The sequence below is a fragment of the Salmo trutta genome, chromosome 1, assembly GCF_901001165.1.
Source record: "Salmo trutta chromosome 1, fSalTru1.1, whole genome shotgun sequence".
Classification (NCBI taxonomy): Eukaryota; Metazoa; Chordata; class Actinopteri; order Salmoniformes; family Salmonidae; genus Salmo; species Salmo trutta.
Genome location: NC_042957.1, coordinates 1661608 through 1682352, shown reverse-complemented (window position 1 = coordinate 1682352; position 20745 = coordinate 1661608). Strand labels below are relative to the sequence as shown.

General features: G+C 40.8%; 1 protein-coding gene across 1 annotated transcript; it reads right to left on the bottom strand.

Annotated features, from left to right (window-relative positions):
* Positions 1 to 1969: 1969 nt before the first annotated feature.
* On the bottom strand, positions 1970 to 19453 carry LOC115147436 (protein LRATD1-like). The gene is made up of 3 exons (XM_029689712.1): positions 19309 to 19453; positions 18137 to 18309; positions 1970 to 2940 (listed from the first exon to the last, which is right to left on the bottom strand). The coding sequence occupies exons 2-3, from the start codon at positions 18263 to 18265 to the stop codon at positions 2269 to 2271; spliced, it is 801 nt and encodes a 266-aa protein (XP_029545572.1). The 5' UTR covers positions 18266 to 18309; positions 19309 to 19453; the 3' UTR covers positions 1970 to 2268.
* Between the last annotated feature and the right edge of the window lie 1292 nt (positions 19454 to 20745).

The window sequence follows — 20745 nt, the reverse complement described above, 5'->3', positions numbered from 1 at the left end:
TGTGAAAAAACAGTTGTCCCACTTCTCTGCCTGACATACAAGGAAGCTGTCATTAAAGGAAGCTGTCATACAAGGAAGCTGTCATTAAAGGAAGCTGTCATTAAAGCTACGGTGTCCGCTGTTCCCCCATTACTATCCAGGCCAAGTAGCCACGCATCCTCTGAAGTGTCTGGGCTGGCTAGCTCAGCCTCCGACTTCTCCATACAGGAGAAGCCATTGTTCTAAAGCATACTGGTCGCTGTACATTACTACCAGGGATAAACATTAGCCTGCTGAATAATGCATAGCAGAGATGGGGAGTGGACTTCCTGGGTGAGGCAGAGCAACACACGCTATAGGATACATGAGCAATGATCCATTTGAATGTCTCCTTGCGTGTGTGTGTGTGTGTGTGTGTGAGTGTGTGAGAGAGAGCAATGATCTCACACAATGATCTTTCAGACCAGAGCCGTTAAGTCGTATTACAACCTCCTGTTTATTAGAACAGAAAATCAACCAGGGAGAAAGTAGTCACAAACTCAAATACAAAAATATTATGGGACTCAAATCCAAAACCAATCAATGTATGAATATAGCTTTCCAACCAAACACCAGGAGACAGGAGGTGGTTTCAACCAGGCCGCCAGATGCCAACGGGTGTCCTTCTCTCCGTCTGTCTGTCTGTCTGTCTATCCATCTGGCTGTCTGTCTGTCCTTCTCTCCGTCCGTCTGTCTGGCTGTCTGTCCATCTGTCTGTCTATCCATCTGGCTGTCTGTCTGTCCTTCTCTCCATCCGTCTATCTGGTTGTCTGACCGTCCGTCCTTCTGGCTGTCTGTCCATCTGGCTGTCTATCTGTCCTTCTCTCCGTCCGTCTATCTGGTTGTCCGTCCGTCCGTCCGTCCGTCCGTCCGTCCGTCCGTCCGTCCGTCCGTCCGTCCGTCCGTCCGTCCGTCCGTCCGTCTGTCTGTCTGTCCATCTGGCTGTCTGTCTGTCCTTCTCTCCGTCCGTCTATCTGGTTGTCTGTCCGTCAGTCTGTCTGTCTGGTTGTCTGTCTGTCTGGTTGTCTGTCTGTCTGTCTGTCTGTCTGTCTGGTGAATGGATGTCTCCATGTGTTCATTCAGTCCCATGTTTTCTTAGGTAATGCTAGGAGCTAGGAGTAAAAAAATAAAACCGAGACTCCCCGGAGAAATCCAAAAAACATCTATCCTTCTCAGTCCCGCTTTCTTTCTCTCTTTCTCTCTTGCCGTAGTCTGCCGCAGCAGCAGCATGTGCCCTATGCAGAAAGAGAGATAAAGATAGAGAGAGAGATAAAGATAGAGAGAGACAGAGAGAGAGAGAGAGACAGAGAGAGACAGAGAGAGACAGAGAGAGACAGAGACAGAGAGAGAGACAGAGAGAAAGAGAGAGAGAGAGAAAGAGAGAGAGAGAGATAGAGAGAGAGACAGAGAGACAGAGAGAGAGACAGAGAGAGAGAGAGACAGAGAGAGAGAGAGAGAGAGAGAGAGAGAGAGAGAGAGAGACAAAGAGAGAGAGAGAAGAGCAGAGAGAGAGAGAGAGACAGAGAGAGAGAGAGAGAGACAGAGAGAGAGAGAGAGCAAAGAGAGAGAGAGAGATAGAGAGAGAGACAGAGAGACAGAGAGAGAGACAGAGAAAGCGCAGAGAGGTAGAGAGAGAGAGGTAGAGAGAGAGAGAGAGAGAGAGAGAGAGAGAGACAGAGAGAGAGAGAGAGAGAGAGAGAGAGAGAGAGAGACAGAGGAGAGAGAGACAGAGAGAGACAGAGAGAGAGACAGAGAGAGAGAGAGAGAGACAGAGAGAGAGAGCGTAGAGAATTCCGTTACCCTTAAAATAAGGAGTGATTGGAGTTGTGTGCTATGTGGCTTTTAAAGGTACAGGGTGACTTATCAGCGGTGGAGAGAAACCACTCTAACAAGCAAGAGCAGTTGTCAATGTCTACATGGAAATGGTTGAGTGTTATTTCCTATTCTTCTCTTGGCAGGATGATCATATCTGTCTCCTACAGTGTTAACAGAGTCACAGAGCAGCCGTCCTCGCTCTGCCCCGCAGTATGCAGACAGCCTCCATATACAACAAAGTCCTTCCTCTCTTTATCTCTCTCTCTCTCTTGCTGTGTGTGTGTGTGTGTGTGTGTGTGTGTGTGTGTGTGTGTGTGTGTGTGTGTGTGTGTGTGTGTGTGTGTGTGTGTGTGTGTGTGTGTGTGTGTGTGTGTGTGCGTGTAGAAGAAAGAGGAGAGGTATAGGCGATCATTTTAATTAGAATTCCAAAATCAATCACTCCTTCCCACCGTTGACCCCTAAAGACAACTCTTTGAGAAGTCCGCTGGCGTCCACCCTCCTCCTCTCTCGGATCATATCCTCGAGGCTACGGAACACCAGCGTGTGTACGTGTCCACCCCGAGTCCCGGCGCCAAAGTGCACTTTGAGAAAGTACTGTTGCTCCGCCGAGTGTACCTCGCCTCCCTTCTTGAACTCTCGCTTCCCGAAGCGGCACCAGGCGGCGAAACTCTCTGAGTTGGTCCAGCAGATCTCCCCGCTGTTCAGTCCGAGGTGCCCGGTGGCGTTCTGCACGACCAGGTCGGAGGGCAGCGGCCGGAACCGGTAACGGCTGTTCACTATCCGTCCATGCCGACCCCGTCCTATCTCAGTCAGGCTGTCCTTCCGTATCTCCCCCTCATGCAGGTGTATCACCTGGTCGTTGAGCTCGTACACAGCCCAGTGAGGTGCCTGTGACGTGGATACTAGCTCCACAAGGTCCCCTGGCTTGCACATGGAGAGCAAAGTTTTGGCGGTGTAAACGTTCAAGTCCTGGTTTTCGTGGAGCTTGGAGAAGATGCATTCCTGGGAGCAGAAGGCGGAGTACTCCAACTCGCTGACCGACCCGGGGCCCTCCTGGCTGGCGCAAGGGTAACTGCTTCCTCCTCCTCCTCCTCCTCCTCCATCCACCTGGAATCAAATTCATCAATCAATCAATCAAATCATCAATCAATCAAATCATCAATCAATCAAATCATCAATCAATCAATCAAATCATCAATCAATCAATCAAATCATCAATCAATCAAATCATCAATCAATCAATCAAATCATCAATCAATCAAATCATCAATCAATCAATCAAATCATCACTCAATCAAATCATCAATCAATCAAATCATCAATCAATCAATCAATCAAATCATCAATCAATCAAATTATCAATCAATCAAATCATCAATCAATCAATCAAATCATCAATCAATCAAATCATCAATCAATCAAATCATCAATCAATCAATCAAATCATCAATCAATCAAATCATCAATCAATCAAATCATCAATCAATCAATCAATCATCAATCAATCAATCAAATCATCAATCAATCAATCATCAATCAATCAATCAATCAAATCATCAATCAATCAAATCATCAATCAATCAATCAAATCATCAATCAATCAATCAAATCATCAATCAATCAAATCATCAATCATCAATCATCAATCAATCAATCAATCAATCAATCAATCAATCAATCAATCAAATCATCAATCAATCAATCAATCAAATCATCAATCAATCAATCATCAATCAATCAATCAAATCATCAATCAATCAATCAAATCATCAATCAATCAAATCATCAATCAATCAATCAAATCATCAATCAATCAAATCATCAATCAATCAAATCATCAATCAATCAAATGTATTTTCAATCAAATGTATTTTCAATCAAATGTATTTTCAATCAATCAAATGTATTTTAGAGATATCCAACCTAAAACCCCCAAGAGCAGGCAAATCGAATCAAAGTTTGTCATTCGTGATGGGTCATTCGCAAATGAACAGTTCTTTTTAAATCTTTTCGGTAAACGTCGGGAAGCGAATCACATCGGTGAAAGAGTCGTTCATTTGGCTCCCTGATTGGCTGCTATACTGCTTCTTTTTCTTTCTTTTTTTGCTCAAAAACAACCTGTTTCTGCAGATAAATTACACATGATTCTCTAAAACGGTAAATCCCTCAAAAACAACGTGTTTCTGCAGATAAATTACACATGATTCTCTAAAACGGTAAATCCCTCAAAAACAACCTGTTTCTGCAGATAAATTACACATGATTCTCTAAAACGGTAAATCCCTCAAAAACAACCTGTTTCTGCAGATAAATTACACATGATTCTCTAAAACGGTAAATCCCTCAAAAACAACGTGTTTCTGCAGATAAATTACACATGATTCTCTAAAACGGTAAATCCCTCAAAAACAACCTGTTTCTGCAGATAAATTACACATGATTCTCTAAAACGGTAAATCCCTCAAAAACAACCTGTTTCTGCAGATAAATTACACATGATTCTCTAAAACGGTAAATCCCTCAAAAACAACCTGTTTCTGCAGATAAATTACACATGATTCTCTAAAACGGTAAATCCCTCAAAAACAACCTGTTTCTGCAGATAAATTACACATGATTCTCTAAAACGGTAAATCCCTCAAAAACAACCTGTTTCTGCAGATAAATTACACATGATTCTCTAAAACGGTAAATCCCTCAAAAACAACGTGTTTCTGCAGATAAATTACACATGATTCTCCTAAGAGGGTGAGTCCTCACTGCAGAAACAATGCATAGTGGGAAGAGCTCGTCAATCCGGTCCGTGCTGATTTTTCAGTGCCTGAAAAAAAGGCACTTTTTTATTTTTATTTTTTACAATAATTTGGCCAGGTAAAAATGTATTTAAATGTGCATTTCATGATCTGACATAATGGTAGCATGAGTAGACCTACAAACTCAGGGTTACAAAACCCCTCAAGCTACCAACTGGGGTCAATTTGGAGGGAGGGGGACATGGAGGGGGGAGGGACATGGAGGGGGGGACATGGAGGGGGGAGGGTCATGGAGGGGGGGACATGGAGGGGGGGACATGGAGGGGGGGGGGACATGGAGGGGGGGGGGACATGGAGGGTGGAGTGTGGAGGGTAATAAGTACTGTATCAGTGATTTTGACCAGATAGACAGATCATCTGTAGAGATACAACTCCCCATGTCCTCTCATGAGATTGGACTTTTCTATACAACGTAACGGTATGACTGTATACAAAACCCCCAAATGACCTTATTTATGTGCATATAAAAACCTGCCAATGGTAAAGATGCTCCTCCATTGGGTTAAATACTTGATAGAACTGCAATACAGTACTCAGATACTGTCACGACCATCGGAAGGATTGGACCAAAATGCAGCGGGTACGTGAATGCTCAAATTAACTTTATTTAGAACACTACACAAAACAAGAAAACAAACGACAGCTAAACAGTTGTGCAGCAGTGCAAAAACAACTTCCCACAAAAGACAGGTGGAAAAAAGGGCTACCTAAGTATGACTCCCAATCAGCAACAACGATGTACAGCTGTCCCTGATTTGAGAGCCATACCAGACCAACACAAAGAAATACACAACATAGAAAGAACATAGAAATACAAAAACATAGAACCATACCCCAAAAAATCCCTGACAACACAAAACAAACACACCCCTGCCACGCCCTGACCAAACTACAATAACAAATAACCCCCTTTTACTGGTCAGGACGTGACAGATACACAGAGAGCTGTATTGGATATTGAGGAGAAATATACACAGGTGTGATGATGACCGAAGAGATTTGATGGTGAGGTATTCCAGATCAGGTGAACAAAAGGACTTGGTTCCTGTTCGTTATCACAATCACACCAAAGACTAGTTCACAATGAAACAAACCCCTCCACCGTTCATTTTCCCGGAGAGTTACGTATTATGATGTTAATACGGAGAACCCCGCTGGCTGTGTGGACAGGGACAATACACCCTGAGAGAGAGCCATGATTCTGTGAAAACAGAGTATGTTACAGTCCCCGATGTCTCTCTAGAAGGAGTTCTTCGCCCTGAGCTGGTCTACTTTATTGTTCAGGGGACTGAACATTAGCGAGTAATATACTCAGAAGTGGTGGATGGTGTGTACGCCTGCTGAGTTGGACTAAAAGCCCACTCTGTATTCCTCTTCTCCGTAGGCAGCGTCTTGGAGCTGAGTGGAAATGCCTTGGGGGGGGGGGGGGGGTACGAACAAAAGATCCATTTCAGGAAAGTTGAATTTCTGGTCAAAATGCTGGTGAGCGACCATCGACCGAATTTCAAAAAACATATTTTTGGCTGTAAGTAATAACGCAAGAAAGGTTCTTAACAATTAATGTAAGAAATAACACACAAAATAATACTTGAGTTTACTGAATTTATCGAGGTTATAGGCAATACATAACTAAATTATTATGGTGGGAGATTATAATACGGTTTTAAGTACCTCAATGGACCATAAAGGAAATACAAACTTTAACCCTCATGTATGAATATCAGGGACATATTATAACTAGCGTATATATGGAGACTTAAACATTGTGTATTTATTAGTACTGTGTTTTACTTGTAATTTTTTTTCTCTATTTTCTTCTTCTCTGGATTGTGGGAAGGGCTCATTAAGTAAACATTTCACTGAAGCATGTGACGAATAACAAGTTGATGTTATTTTGACAATGCTATTCCTCATATTTAAGTAGGTGAGGGCAGTGTGGAGTAAAATCGAGATTGCATCATCTATGGATCTGTTGGGCGTGGTCCACCTCTGGCCTGCTGGCCCCCCTACCTCTGAGGAAGCACAGTTCCCGCTCAGCCCAGTCAAAACTGTTCGCTGCTCTGGCACCCCAATGGTGGAACAAGCTCCCTCACGACGCCAGGACAGCGGAGTCAATCACCACCTTCCGGAGACACCTGAAACCCCCACCTCTTTAAGGAATACCTGGGATAGGATATAGTAAACCTTCTAACCCCCCCCCAAAAAAAAGATATAGATGTACTATTGTAAAGTGGTTGTTCCAATGGATATCATAAGGTGAATGCACCAATTTGTAAGTCGCTCTGGATAAGAGCGTCTGCTAAATGACGTAAATGTAAATGTATGGAGACTTAAACATGTATTTGGCTAAGGTGTATGTAAACGTGCTTTCACATGTACAGTTGAAGTCGGAAGTTTACATACACCTTAGCCAAGTACATTTAAACTCAGTTTTTCACAATTCATGACATTTAATCCTAGTAAAAAATTCCCTGTTTTAGCTCAGTTAGGATCACCACTTTATTTTAAGAATGTGAAATGTCAGAATAATAGTAGAGAGAATGATGAATTTCAGCTTTCATTTCTTTCATCACATTCCCAGAATTTTGGCCCATTCCTCCTGACAGAGCTGGTGTAACTGAGTGAGGTTTGTAGGCCTCCTTGCTCGCACACGCTTTTTCAGTTCTGCCCACAAATTTTCTATAGGATTGAGGTCAGGGCTTTGGCCACTCCAATACCTTGACTTTGTTGTCCTAAAGCCATTTTGCCACAACTTTGGAAGTATGCTTGGGGTCATTGTCCATTTGGAAGACCCATTTGCGATCAAGCTTTATCTTCCTGACTGATGTCTTGAGATGTTGCTTCAATATATCCACATAATTTTCCTGCTTCACGATGCCATCTATTTTGTGTAGTGCACCAGTCCCTCCTGCAGCAAAGCACCCCCACAACATGATGCTGCCACCCCCGTGCTTCACGGTTGGGATGTTGTTCTTCAGCTTGCAAGCCTCCCCCTTTTTCCTCCAAACATAACGATGGTCATTATGGCCAAACAGTTCTATTTTTGTTTCATCAGACCAGAGGACAGAGGACAAAAAGTACGATCTTTGTCCCCATGTGCAGTTGCAAACCGTAGTCTTGCTTTTTTATGGAGGTTTTGGAGCAGTGGCTTCTTCCTTGCTGAGCGGCCTTTCAGGTTATGTCGATATAGGACTCGTTTTACTGTGGATATAGATACTTTTGTACCTGTTTCCTCCAGCATCTTCACAAGGTCCTTTGCTGTTGTTCTGGGATTGATTTGCACTTTTCGCACCAAAGTACATTCATCTCTAGGAGACAGAACGCGTCTCCTTCCTGAGCGGTATGGCGGCTGCATGGTCCCATGGTGTTTATACTTGCATACTATTGTTTGTACAGATGAACTTGTTCCTTCAGGCATTTGGAAATTGCTCCCAAGGATGAACCAGACTTCTGGAGGTCTACATTTGTTTTCTTCTGAGGTCTTGGCTGATTTCTTTTGATTTTCCCAGAGACACTGAGTTTCAAGGTAGGCCTTGAAATACATCCACAGGTACACCTCCAATTGACTCAAATTGTGTCAATTAGCCTATTAGAAGCTTCTAAAGCCATGACATCATTTTCTGGAATTTTCCAAGCTGTTTAAATGCACAGTCAACTTAGTGTATGTAAACTTCTGACCCACTGGAATTGTGATACAGATCATTCTTAGTTAAATAATCTGTCTGTAAACAATTGTTGGAAAAATTACTTGTGTCACGAACAATTCCAGTGGGGATCGGCGTCCCATCAACCGGACAGTTTTAAATCATGCAGCCCCGTGTGTCACGATCGCAGATTTTAGAGAAACAACAAATGTCGGTACATAGAAGTGTCTTATATCGGCTGAAAGCTTAAATTCTTGTTAATATAACTGCACTGTCCAATTTACAGTAGCTATTACTGCGAACAAATGCCATGCTATTGCTTCAGGAGAGCTCCTAACAACAAAACACTTTTTTTCACCGTGATAGGTTTGATAAATTAACCTCTCAAGGTGAAATGTGTACTTACTGTACATTCTGAAATCTTGCTCTGATTTATCATCCAAAGGGTCCCAGAGATAACATGAAGTGTCGTTTTGTTAGATAAAATCCTTTTTCATATGCAAAAAAGGTCCATATAGCATGCACAATCGATTTTGTATTTCCACTCGTTCAATTTGCAAAGAAAGGAATCTGTGAAAATCTAACCCTAAACGTTTTTTCAACCAGTCAAATTACATTCCTATTTTTTTTTAATTTTTTTTTTATTTATCCGTTATTTTACCAGGTAAGTTGACTGAAAACACGTTCTCATTTGCAGCAACGACCTGGGGAATAGTTACAGGAGAGAGATCCTAGAACGTAACCAGACTTCACTATATCATTAGGAGTGTAGTATATCCTATAGGACACCAAATTTGGTCAGAGAGCGACGCCTTCATGGCACGCCGATGACGCGGGCGGTCTTCACTTGATTGACTGTAACTTTTTCAAATAAGCACCAATCGGGGTAGATAGCCAATGAGCTGGGCTTTACGGGAGTATGCGGAAAACCCGTATCTGTCTCAAAATGTTGCTGCTCACCTTGTGCGACAGCAAGCCTTTTCCTTTTGGCCAAAAATTACAAGAATAGGGAGAGTTATGAAGTTATGAAAACTGGGCGTTTTGCAAATGTTGAACTTATAATATGGCTACTAATACTGGAAAAGCTAAATCAAAGTCCAAGTATACAGATTTGACGATATTCTTGCAGTTAAAATGTAATGAAAATGTAAATGTCTTTTCCCAAATGTACCTGGGTGACTTCACACTAAATGTCACGTAGTTTGCTCATACTTCAAGTTATCAGTCTGAAATTTTGCACATACACTGCTGCCCTCGTGTGGACACCATCGGAATTAAAACCAGTGTGATGGCTAGATTTGGGACCTTTCTGTTGCATTTCAAAGATGGTGGTAGAAATAAAATAAAAACTGTTGTTTTTTTCTTTGTATTTTCTTATACCAGATTTATTGTGTTATATTCTCCTACATTCAATTCACATTTCCACAAACTTCAAAGTGTTTCCTTTCAAATGGTACCAAGAATATGCATATCCTTGCTTCAGGGCCTGAGCTACAGGCAGTTAGATTTTGGTATGTAATTTTAGGCGAAAATGTAAAAAAAAAATGGGGGCTATCTCTAATTAACAAGAAATTTGTGGAGTGGTTGAAAAACGAGTTTTAACTTAACTTCCGACTTCAACTGTATATACTGCATTCTTGTCATAATTAATCCTATATAACTACTGTCTATACACACCATCCTATATAACTACTGTCTATACTGTCTATACACACCATCCTATATAACTACTGTCTATACACACCATCCTATATAACTACTGTCCATACACACCATCCTATATAACTACTGTCTATACACACCATCCTATATAACTACTGTCTATACACACCATCCTATATAACTACTGTCTATACACACCATCCTATATAACTACTGTCTATACACACCATCCTATATAACTACTGTCTATACTGTCTATACACACCATCCTATATAACTACTGTCTATACACACCATCCTATATAACTACTGTCTATACTGTCTATACACACCATCCTATATAACTACTGTCTATACACACCATCCTATATAACTACTGTCTATACACACCATCCTATATAACTACTGTCTATACACACCATCCGATATAACTACTGTCTATACTGTCTATACACACCATCCTATATAACTACAGTCTATACACACCATCCTATATAACTACTGTCTATACACACCATCCTATATAACTACTGTCTATACACACCATCCTATATAACTACTGTCTATATACACCATCCTATATAACTACTGTCTATACTGTCTATACACACCATCCTATATAACTGCTGTCTATACACACCATCCTATATAACTACTGTCTATACTGTCTATATACACCATCCTATATAACTACTGTCTATACTGTCTATACACACCATCCTATATAACTACTGTCTATACACACCATCCTATATAACTACTGTCTATACACACCATCCTGTATAACTACTGTCTATACTGTCTATATACACATTCCTATATAACTACTGTCTATACTGTCTATACACACCATCCTATATAACTACTGTCTATACACACCATCCTATATAACTACTGTCTATATACACCATCCTATATAACTACTGTCTATACTGTCTGTACACACCATCCTATATAACTACTGTCTATACACACCATCCTATATAACTACTGTCTATGCACACCATCCTATATAACTACTGTCTATACACACCATCCTATATAACTACTGTCTATGCACATCATCCTATATAACTACTGTCTATACACACCATCCTATATAACTGCTGTCTATATACACCATCCTGTATAACTACTGTCTATACACACCATCCTATATAACCACTGTCTATACACACCATCCTATATAACTACTGTCTATACTGTCTATACACACCATCCTATATAACTACTGTCTATATACACCATCCTATATAACTACTGTCTATACTGTCTGTACACACCATCCTATATAACTACTGTCTATACACACCATCCTATATAACTACTGTCTATGCACACCATCCTATATAACTACTGTCTATACACACCATCCTATATAACTACTGTCTATGCACATCATCCTATATAACTACTGTCTATACACACCATCCTATATAACTACTGTCTATATACACCATCCTGTATAACTACTGTCTATACTGTCTATACACACCATCCTATATAACTCCTGTCTATATACAACATCCTATATAACTACTGTCTATACTGTCTATACACACCATCCTATATAACTACTGTCTATACACACCATCCTATATAACTACTGTCTATACTGTCTATATACACCATCCTGTATAACTACTGTCTATACTGTCTATACACACCATCCTATATAACTACTGTCTATACTGTCTATACACACCATCCTATATAACTACTGTCTATATACACCATCCTGTATAACTACTGTCTATACTATCTATACACACCATCCTATATAACTACTGTCTATATACACCATCCTATATAACTACTGTCTATACTGTCTATACACACCATCCTATATAACTACTGTCTATACACACCATCCTATATAACTACTGTCTATACTGTCTATATACACCATCCTGTATAACTACTGTCTATACTGTCTATACACACCATCCTATATAACTACTGTCTATACTGTCTATACACACCATCCTATATAACTACTGTCTATACTGTCTATATACACCATCCTGTATAACTACTGTCTATACTGTCTATACACACCATCCTATATAACTACTGTCCATACTGTCTATACACACCATCCTACATAACTACTGTCTATACACACCATCCTATATAACTACTGTCTATACTGTCTATACACACCATCCTGTATAACTACTGTCTATACACACCATCCTATATAACTACTGTCTATATACACCATCCTATATAACTACTGTCTATACTGTCTATACACACCATCCTGTATAACTACTGTCTATACTGTCTATACACACCATCCTATATAACTACTGTCCATACTGTCTATACACACCATCCTATATAACTACTGTCCATACAGTCTATACACACCATCCTATATAACTACTGTCTATACACACCATCCTATATAACTACTGTCTATACACACCATCCTATATAACTACTGTCTATACTGTCTATATACACCATCCTATATAACTACTGTCTATACTGTCTATACACACCATCCTATATAACTACTGTCTATACACACCATCCTATATAACTACTGTCTATACACACCATCCTATATAACTACTGTCTATACACACCATCCTATATAACTACTGTCTATGCACACCATCCTATATAACTACTGTCTATACACACCATCCTATATAACTACTGTCTATGCACACCATCCTATATAACTACTGTCTATACACACCATCCTATATAACTACTGTCTATGCACATCATCCTATATAACTACTGTCTATACACACCATCCTATATAACTACTGTCTATATACACCATCCTGTATAACTACTGTCTATACTGTCTATACACACCATCCTATATAACTACTGTCTATATACACCATCCTATATAACTACTGTCTATACTGTCTATACACACCATCCTATATAACTACTGTCTATACACACCATCCTATATAACTACTGTCTATACTGTCTATATACACCATCCTGTATAACTACTGTCTATACTGTCTATACACACCATCCTATATAACTACTGTCTATACTGTCTATACACACCATCCTATATAACTACTGTCTATATACACCATCCTGTATAACTACTGTCTATACTGTCTATACACACCATCCTATATAACTACTGTCTATACACACCATCCTATATAACTACTGTCTATACACACCATCCTGTATAACTACTGTCTATGCACACCATCCTATATAACTACTGTCTATACACACCATCCTATATAACTACTGTCTATGCACACCATCCTATATAACTACTGTCTATACACACCATCCTATATAACTACTGTCTATGCACATCATCCTATATAACTACTGTCTATACACACCATCCTATATAACTACTGTCTATATACACCATCCTGTATAACTACTGTCTATACTGTCTATACACACCATCCTATATAACTACTGTCTATATACACCATCCTATATAACTACTGTCTATACTGTCTATACACACCATCCTATATAACTACTGTCTATACACACCATCCTATATAACTACTGTCTATACTGTCTATATACACCATCCTGTATAACTACTGTCTATACTGTCTATACACACCATCCTATATAACTACTGTCTATACTGTCTATACACACCATCCTATATAACTACTGTCTATATACACCATCCTGTATAACTACTGTCTATACTGTCTATACACACCATCCTATATAACTACTGTCTATATACACCATCCTATATAACTACTGTCTATACTGTCTATAAACACCATCCTATTTAACTACTGTCTATACACACCATCCTATATAACTACTATCTATACTGTCTATATACACCATCCTGTATAACTACTGTCTATACTGTCTATACACACCATCCTGTATAACTACTGTCTATACTGTCTATACACACCATCCTATATAACTACTGTCCATACTGTCTATACACACCATCCTATATAACTACTGTCCATACTGTCTATACACACCATCCTATATAACTACTGTCTATACACACCATCCTATATAACTACTGTCTATACACACCATCCTATATAACTACTGTCTATACACACCATCCTATATAACTACTGTCCATACTGTCTATACACACCATCCTATATAACTACTGTCTATACACACCATCCTATATAACTACTGTCTATACACACCATCCTATATAACTACTGTCTATACACACCATCCTATATAACTACTGTCTATACACACCATCCTATATAACTACTGTCTATACACACCATCCTATATAACTACTGTCCATACTGTCTATACACACCATCCTATATAACTACTGTCTATACACACCATCCTATATAACTACTGTCTATACACACCATCCTATATAACTACTGTCTATACACACCATCCTATATAACTACTGTCCATACTGTCTATACACACCATTATGTACAAAACATTAGGAACACTTTAGTAATATTGAGTTGCACCCTCTTTGTCTCTCAGAACAGTCTCAATCTATCAGGGTCACGTGACTCTACAAGGTGTCAAAGCGTTTCCACAGGGAAGCTGGTCCCATGTTGACTCCAATGCTTCCCCACAGTTGTGTCAAGTTGGCTGGATGTCCTTTGGGTGGTGGACCATTCTTGATACACACAGGAAACTGTTGAGCGTGAAAAACCCAGCAGCGTTGCAGTTCTTGACACACTCAAAACGGTGTGCCTGGCACCTACTACCATACCCCGTTCAAAGGCTCTTAAATATTTTGTCTTGCCCCGTTCACCCTCTGAACGACACACATACACAATCCATGTCTCAATTGTCTCCAGGCTTAATAAACCTTCTTTAGGGCCCTGGCTCTGAGGTCTAAGGCGTCATTACAGACCCAGGTTCGATTTCAGGCTGTGTCACAGCCGGCCGTGAGCGGAAGACCCATGAGGCGGCGCACAATCGGGCCCAGCGTCGTCTCGGTTAGAGGAGGGTTTGGCCGGGCCGGGATTTCCTCGTCCCATCGCGCTCTAGCGACTCCTTGCTGGGGACGCCTGCAAGCTGGAATGGTGTTTCCTCCGACACGTCGGTGCGGCTGGCTTCCGGGTTAAGTGAGAAGTTAAGTCATTGGTAGTAGGTTCCAAGCATTACTCTCGATCTTCACCTCTCTTCCAGAGTCCGTAGGGGAGTTGCAGCGATGGGACAAGACTGTAACTACCAATTTGGATATCACGAAATTGGGGACAAAAAAAAGGTTTCAAAAGTACACAAAAAAAAAATATAATAATCACATTTAAAAAATCCTTCTTTAACCCGTCTCCTACCCTTCATCTACACTGATTAAAGTGGATTTAACAGGTGACATCAATACGGGAACATAGACTGACCAGGTGACATCAATACGGGAACATAGACTGACCAGGTGACATCAATACGGGAACATAGACTGACCAGGTGGTCATCAATACGGGAACATAGACTGACCAGGTGGTCATCAATACGGGAACATAGACTGACCAGGTGACATCAATACGGGAACATAGACTGACCAGGTGGTCATCAATACGGGAACATAGACTGACCAGGTGGTCATCAATACGGGAACATAGACTGACCAGGTGACATCAATACGGGAACATAGACTGACCAGGTGGTCATCAATACGGGAACATAGACTGACCAGGTGACATCAATACGGGAACATAGACTGACCAGGTGGTCATCAATACGGGAACATAGACTGACCAGGTGACATCAATACGGGAACATAGACTGACCAGGTGGTCATCAATACGGGAACATAGACTGACCAGGTGACATCAATAGGGGAACATAGACTGACCAGGTGGTCATCAATACGGGAACATAGACTGACCAGGTGACATCAATACGGGAACATAGACTGACCAGGTGGTCATCAATACGGGAACATAGACTGACCAGGTGACATCAATAGGGGAACATAGACTGACCAGGTGGTCATCAATACGGGAACATAGACTGACCAGGTAGTCATCAATACGGGAACATAGACTGACCAGGTAGTCATCAATACGGGAACATAGACTGACCAGGTGGTCATCAATACGGGAACATAGACTGACCAGGTGACATCAATACGGGAACATAGACTGACCAGGTGACATCAATACGGGAACATAGACTGACCAGGTGGTCATCAATACGGGAACATAGACTGACCAGGTGGTCATCAATACGGGAACATAGACTGACCAGGTGACATCAATACGGGAACATAGACTGACCAGGTGTCATCAATACGGGAACATAGACTGACCAGGTGGTCATCAATACGGGAACATAGACTGACCAGGTGACATCAATACGGGAACATAGACTGACCAGGTGGTCATCAATACGGGAACATAGACTGACCAAGTGAAAGCTATGTCATGGAAAGAACAGGTGTTCCTAATGTTTTGTAAACTCAGTGTATATTTATATTCCGGACTCTGACATTGCTCGTTCTCATATTTCTAAATGTTTTAATTCTATTCTTTTACTTTTAGATTTGTGTGTATTGTTAAGATACTACTGCACTGTTGGAGCTAGGAACACAAACATTTCTCTACACCCGCAAAAAAAACATCTGCAAAAAAATATGTGTGTACGTGACCAAATGAAATTTGATTTGATTCATTGGTGTGTGTGTTCTCTGAAAAGTTGTTCTTCTAGGTCAAATCTAATAAAATATTTGAATCCAGGTTGGTCTGGAGACGCAATATCAAGCTATAGATATCCTCAGAGGGTGGAAGGGGAACCAAGTATCAGGGATTTTGACAAGATAGACAGATCATCTGGAGAGAAGGAACACCTTTATTTCATCTGGAGAGAAGGAACACCTTTATTTTATCTGGAGAGAAGGAACACCTTTATTTTATCTGGAGAGAAGGAACACCTTTATTTTATTTGTACCTTTTATTTATTTATATATATATATTTTTTTTTTACTTTGCAAGTCAGTTAAGAACAAATTCTTATTTACAATGACGGCCTACCCCGGCCAAACCCTCTCCTAACCCAGATGACACTGGGCCAACTGTGCCGCCGCCCTATGGGATTCCCCATTTCACGGCCGGGTTGTGATACAGCCCGGGATCCAACCAGGGTCTGTAGTGACACCTCGAACACTGAGATGCAGTGCCTTATAGACCGCTGCGCCACTCGAGAGCTCGATTTGTCATACATAGATAACTTATGTACACGCCCATGGTTATAACTAGGTATGACTGTGTACAGCTAGGTATGACTGTGTATAACTAGGTATGACTGTGTACAGCTAGGTATGACTGTGTACAGCTAGGTATGACTGTGTATAACTAGGTATGACTGTGTATAACTAGGTATGACTGTATAAATCCCCTTAGATATATGCTTAGCTGCAGTCCGAACAGCTCCTACAAGTCTTTCAGCGGTAGGAATACTTGACAGAACTGTAGTATAGAAACCAGCTACCCTCTGAATTGACACATAGTGCTGTATTGTTGTGTATTCTCAGAAAAAAAAATAGGAAAATGTGGTATAAATTCCAGAATTGCTATAATATCCACCAATATTATATATATATATATATATATATATATATATATGTAACTTGTTATGATATTAAGTTGACATATCATTTGGTTTGAAGTGACTTGAAAGATGTGGACATGCTTTGTGAAAAATACTGCCATAACCTCCTACCACTCTGATTGTTTCACTAACAGTGATGCAAATGCTGGCTGTTGGGTAAATCAACAAAACTAAGCCATATTTTTGGTCAATGTCTCTCAGGATCAGTTTTTGAAGTGAATTTAATGCCTTTTTGTCAATAAAATGAAGTACATTTAAAATGTTGGTGTACATGCCCCTTTAAATTGCAGTAGTTTCTACCTCATGAATATTACAAAATTATTATTTACTTCAAAATTCTGAAAACAAAATTATACTAATAATCAAATGATGATAAATTATAGTATTATTTTTTACATTTTTTTTACAGAATATGTAAATTAATAAGATATACATAGATATTTTACTATAATTGTTTTTTTCCCCCTGAATAGTTTATTGTTATGGTCAAATTGACCCCAGTTGGTAATGAATGTGTCACAATATGTTGGTAGCTTGAGGGTTAAAGCGATACCATTATGTTTCCAACGTGGTCCCCGATAGAATACAACACAAAGATAGACAACAGTAAATGATATAGAAATAAGTTATATGCACCTCTTCCTCTTCGTCGGAGAAGAAGTAAGCTACGCCGACCCTTAGCTCCTCTTTCTCCGCTCCGGACGGATCGCCGGTCGGTAGCTCGCTGTAGCTGAGATGGGTGATACGGTCCAAGTGGTTGCCCATCAATGACGAGGCCCCGACAGAGGAGAGGCATGGAAATACGGTGTCTGGGGTAGGGAGGGAAGGAAGGAAAGAGAGTGGGGGGAGACAGGGGGGAGAGGAAGCGAGAGAGAGAGGAGAGAGTAGAGAGAGAGAGAGGGGAGAGTGGAAGGGGAGAGAGGGGAGAGGAGAGAGAGAGAAAGAGAGAGAGAGGAGAGAGAGAGAGAAAGAAGAGGAGAGAGAGAGAGAGGAGAGAGTAGAGAGAGAGAGAGGAGAGAGTAGAGAGAGAGAGAGGGGAGAGTGGAAGGGGAGAGAGGGGAGAGAGGGGATAGATATGTTACTGTGGGGAAAGAACAGTCAAAACCAAACCCACAATAGGCTCCACAACTCTGGTCGGCTAGCAGCTACACAGAAACACAGCGGTATCCTGTACATTCATGTAACAGTCAACAGACACATAGTGAGGTAAATGATCAACACACTCGAGTTATTGAGCCCAGTTCGCTTGAAATACGAGAAAGCAATCAATGATTTAGTCCGTCGTTCTCATCACATGCCTTTAGCTAATCATACCCTCTGGTGGACTGAATGATAAAATAGCAGCGCTGGATAGAGGGAGAGAGAGAGAGAGAGAGCAGCCAGGAAAATAGAAAGATAAAAACACAACAGAGAGAGAGAGACAGAGAGAGAGAGAGAGAGAGAGAGAGCAGCCAGGAAAAGAGGCAGATAAAAACACAACAGAGAGAGAGAGAGAGAGAGAGAGAGAGAGAGAGAGAGAGAGAGAGAGAGAGAGAGAGCAGCCAGGAAAAGAGGCAGATAAAAACACAACAGAGAGAGAGAGACAGAGAGAGAGAGAGAGACAGAGAGAGAGAGAGAGAGAGAGAGAGAGAGATGCAATCTCCAGTCTTCCACGGAGAAGAGAAGTGTGCTCCGACAGAATACTTCAGATGTAATATTATCCTTGACCAGTTTGGATGCACCATGGAGGGGGGGGAGGAAAAAAATAAAGGCTAATTTAGAGCCCATAATGCACCAGGGAAAAACACCGGAGTAATAGAAGCAGTTACCCAGGGAACGGTTATATATCCTGTTGTTCCATCAGTACCGCTAGTTCCACGGTCTTCTCCACTCCCTTCCTCTCCCTGTCTTTTCTATTTCTCCCTTCTCTCTCTCTCTCTCTCTCTCTCTCTCCTTCCCCTGTACACTCCCGCAGCCCTGTGCGCTTTACTAGTGTAGTCCGGGAACCTCACCTCTTTAAATACTCATCGGAGAGCTCCGCCTTTCAGCCGCAACATCTGCCCATGACGCAGCCCATTGGTCTTTAGGGGCACTTTCCCCCATTCCCAGCTCAGCCAATCAGAAAGGCCAATCCTCATGTCATTCAAGCCGGGCTCCAATAGCGTGGTCGCAGAGCACGGCGTGGTGATAGGGATTGGTTAAGAGTCCTACAACACTACAGGTTAACTACCCAAACGCAGCGACGGAGCGTCGTTTTCACCCGAAGCTCTATATACCTGTTTTTGCGTAAAAAGTGTAGCGGTCTTTACTATGGTGTGATATTGTTGTCGGAGGAATGAAGATTACGAGACAGACAGAGTTGTTATAGTTGCTGTTGTTGTTATATGGGGGGAGGAAGCCAGACAGAGGGCCTAAGAAACATGCTGCTACTATATTACCCTACTAACATGCTGCTACTATATTATATTACCCTGCTAACATGCTGCTAAAATATTATATTACCCTACTAACATGCTGCTACTATATTATATTACCCTGCTAACATGCTGCTACTATATTATATTACCCTGCTAACATGCTGCTACTATATTATATTACCCTGCTAACATGCTGCTACTATATTATATTACCCTGCTAACATGCTGCTACTATATTATATTACCCTGCTAACATGCTGCTACTATATTATATTACCATGCTAACATGCTGCTACTATATTATATTACCCTACTAACATGCTGCTAAAATATTATATTACCCTGCTAACATGCTGCTACTATATTACCCTGCTAACATGCTGCTACTATATTATATTACCCTGCTAACATGCTGCTACTATATTATATTACCCTGCTAACATGCTGCTACTATATTATATTACCCTGCTAACATGCTGCTACTATATTATATTACCCTACTAACATGCTGCTAAAATATTATATTACCCTGCTAACATGCTGCTACTATATTACCCTGCTAACATGCTGCTACTATATTATATTACCCTGCTAACATGCTGCTACTATATTATATTACCCTGCTAACATGCTGCTACTATATTATATTACCCTGCTAACATGCTGCTACTATATTATATTACCCTGCTAACATGCTGCTACTATATTATATTACCCTGCTAACATGCTGCTACTATATTTTATTACCCTGCTAACATGCTGCTAAAATATTATATTACCCTGCTAACATGCTGCTACTATATTACCCTGCTAACATGCTGCTACTATATTATATTACCCTGCTAACAT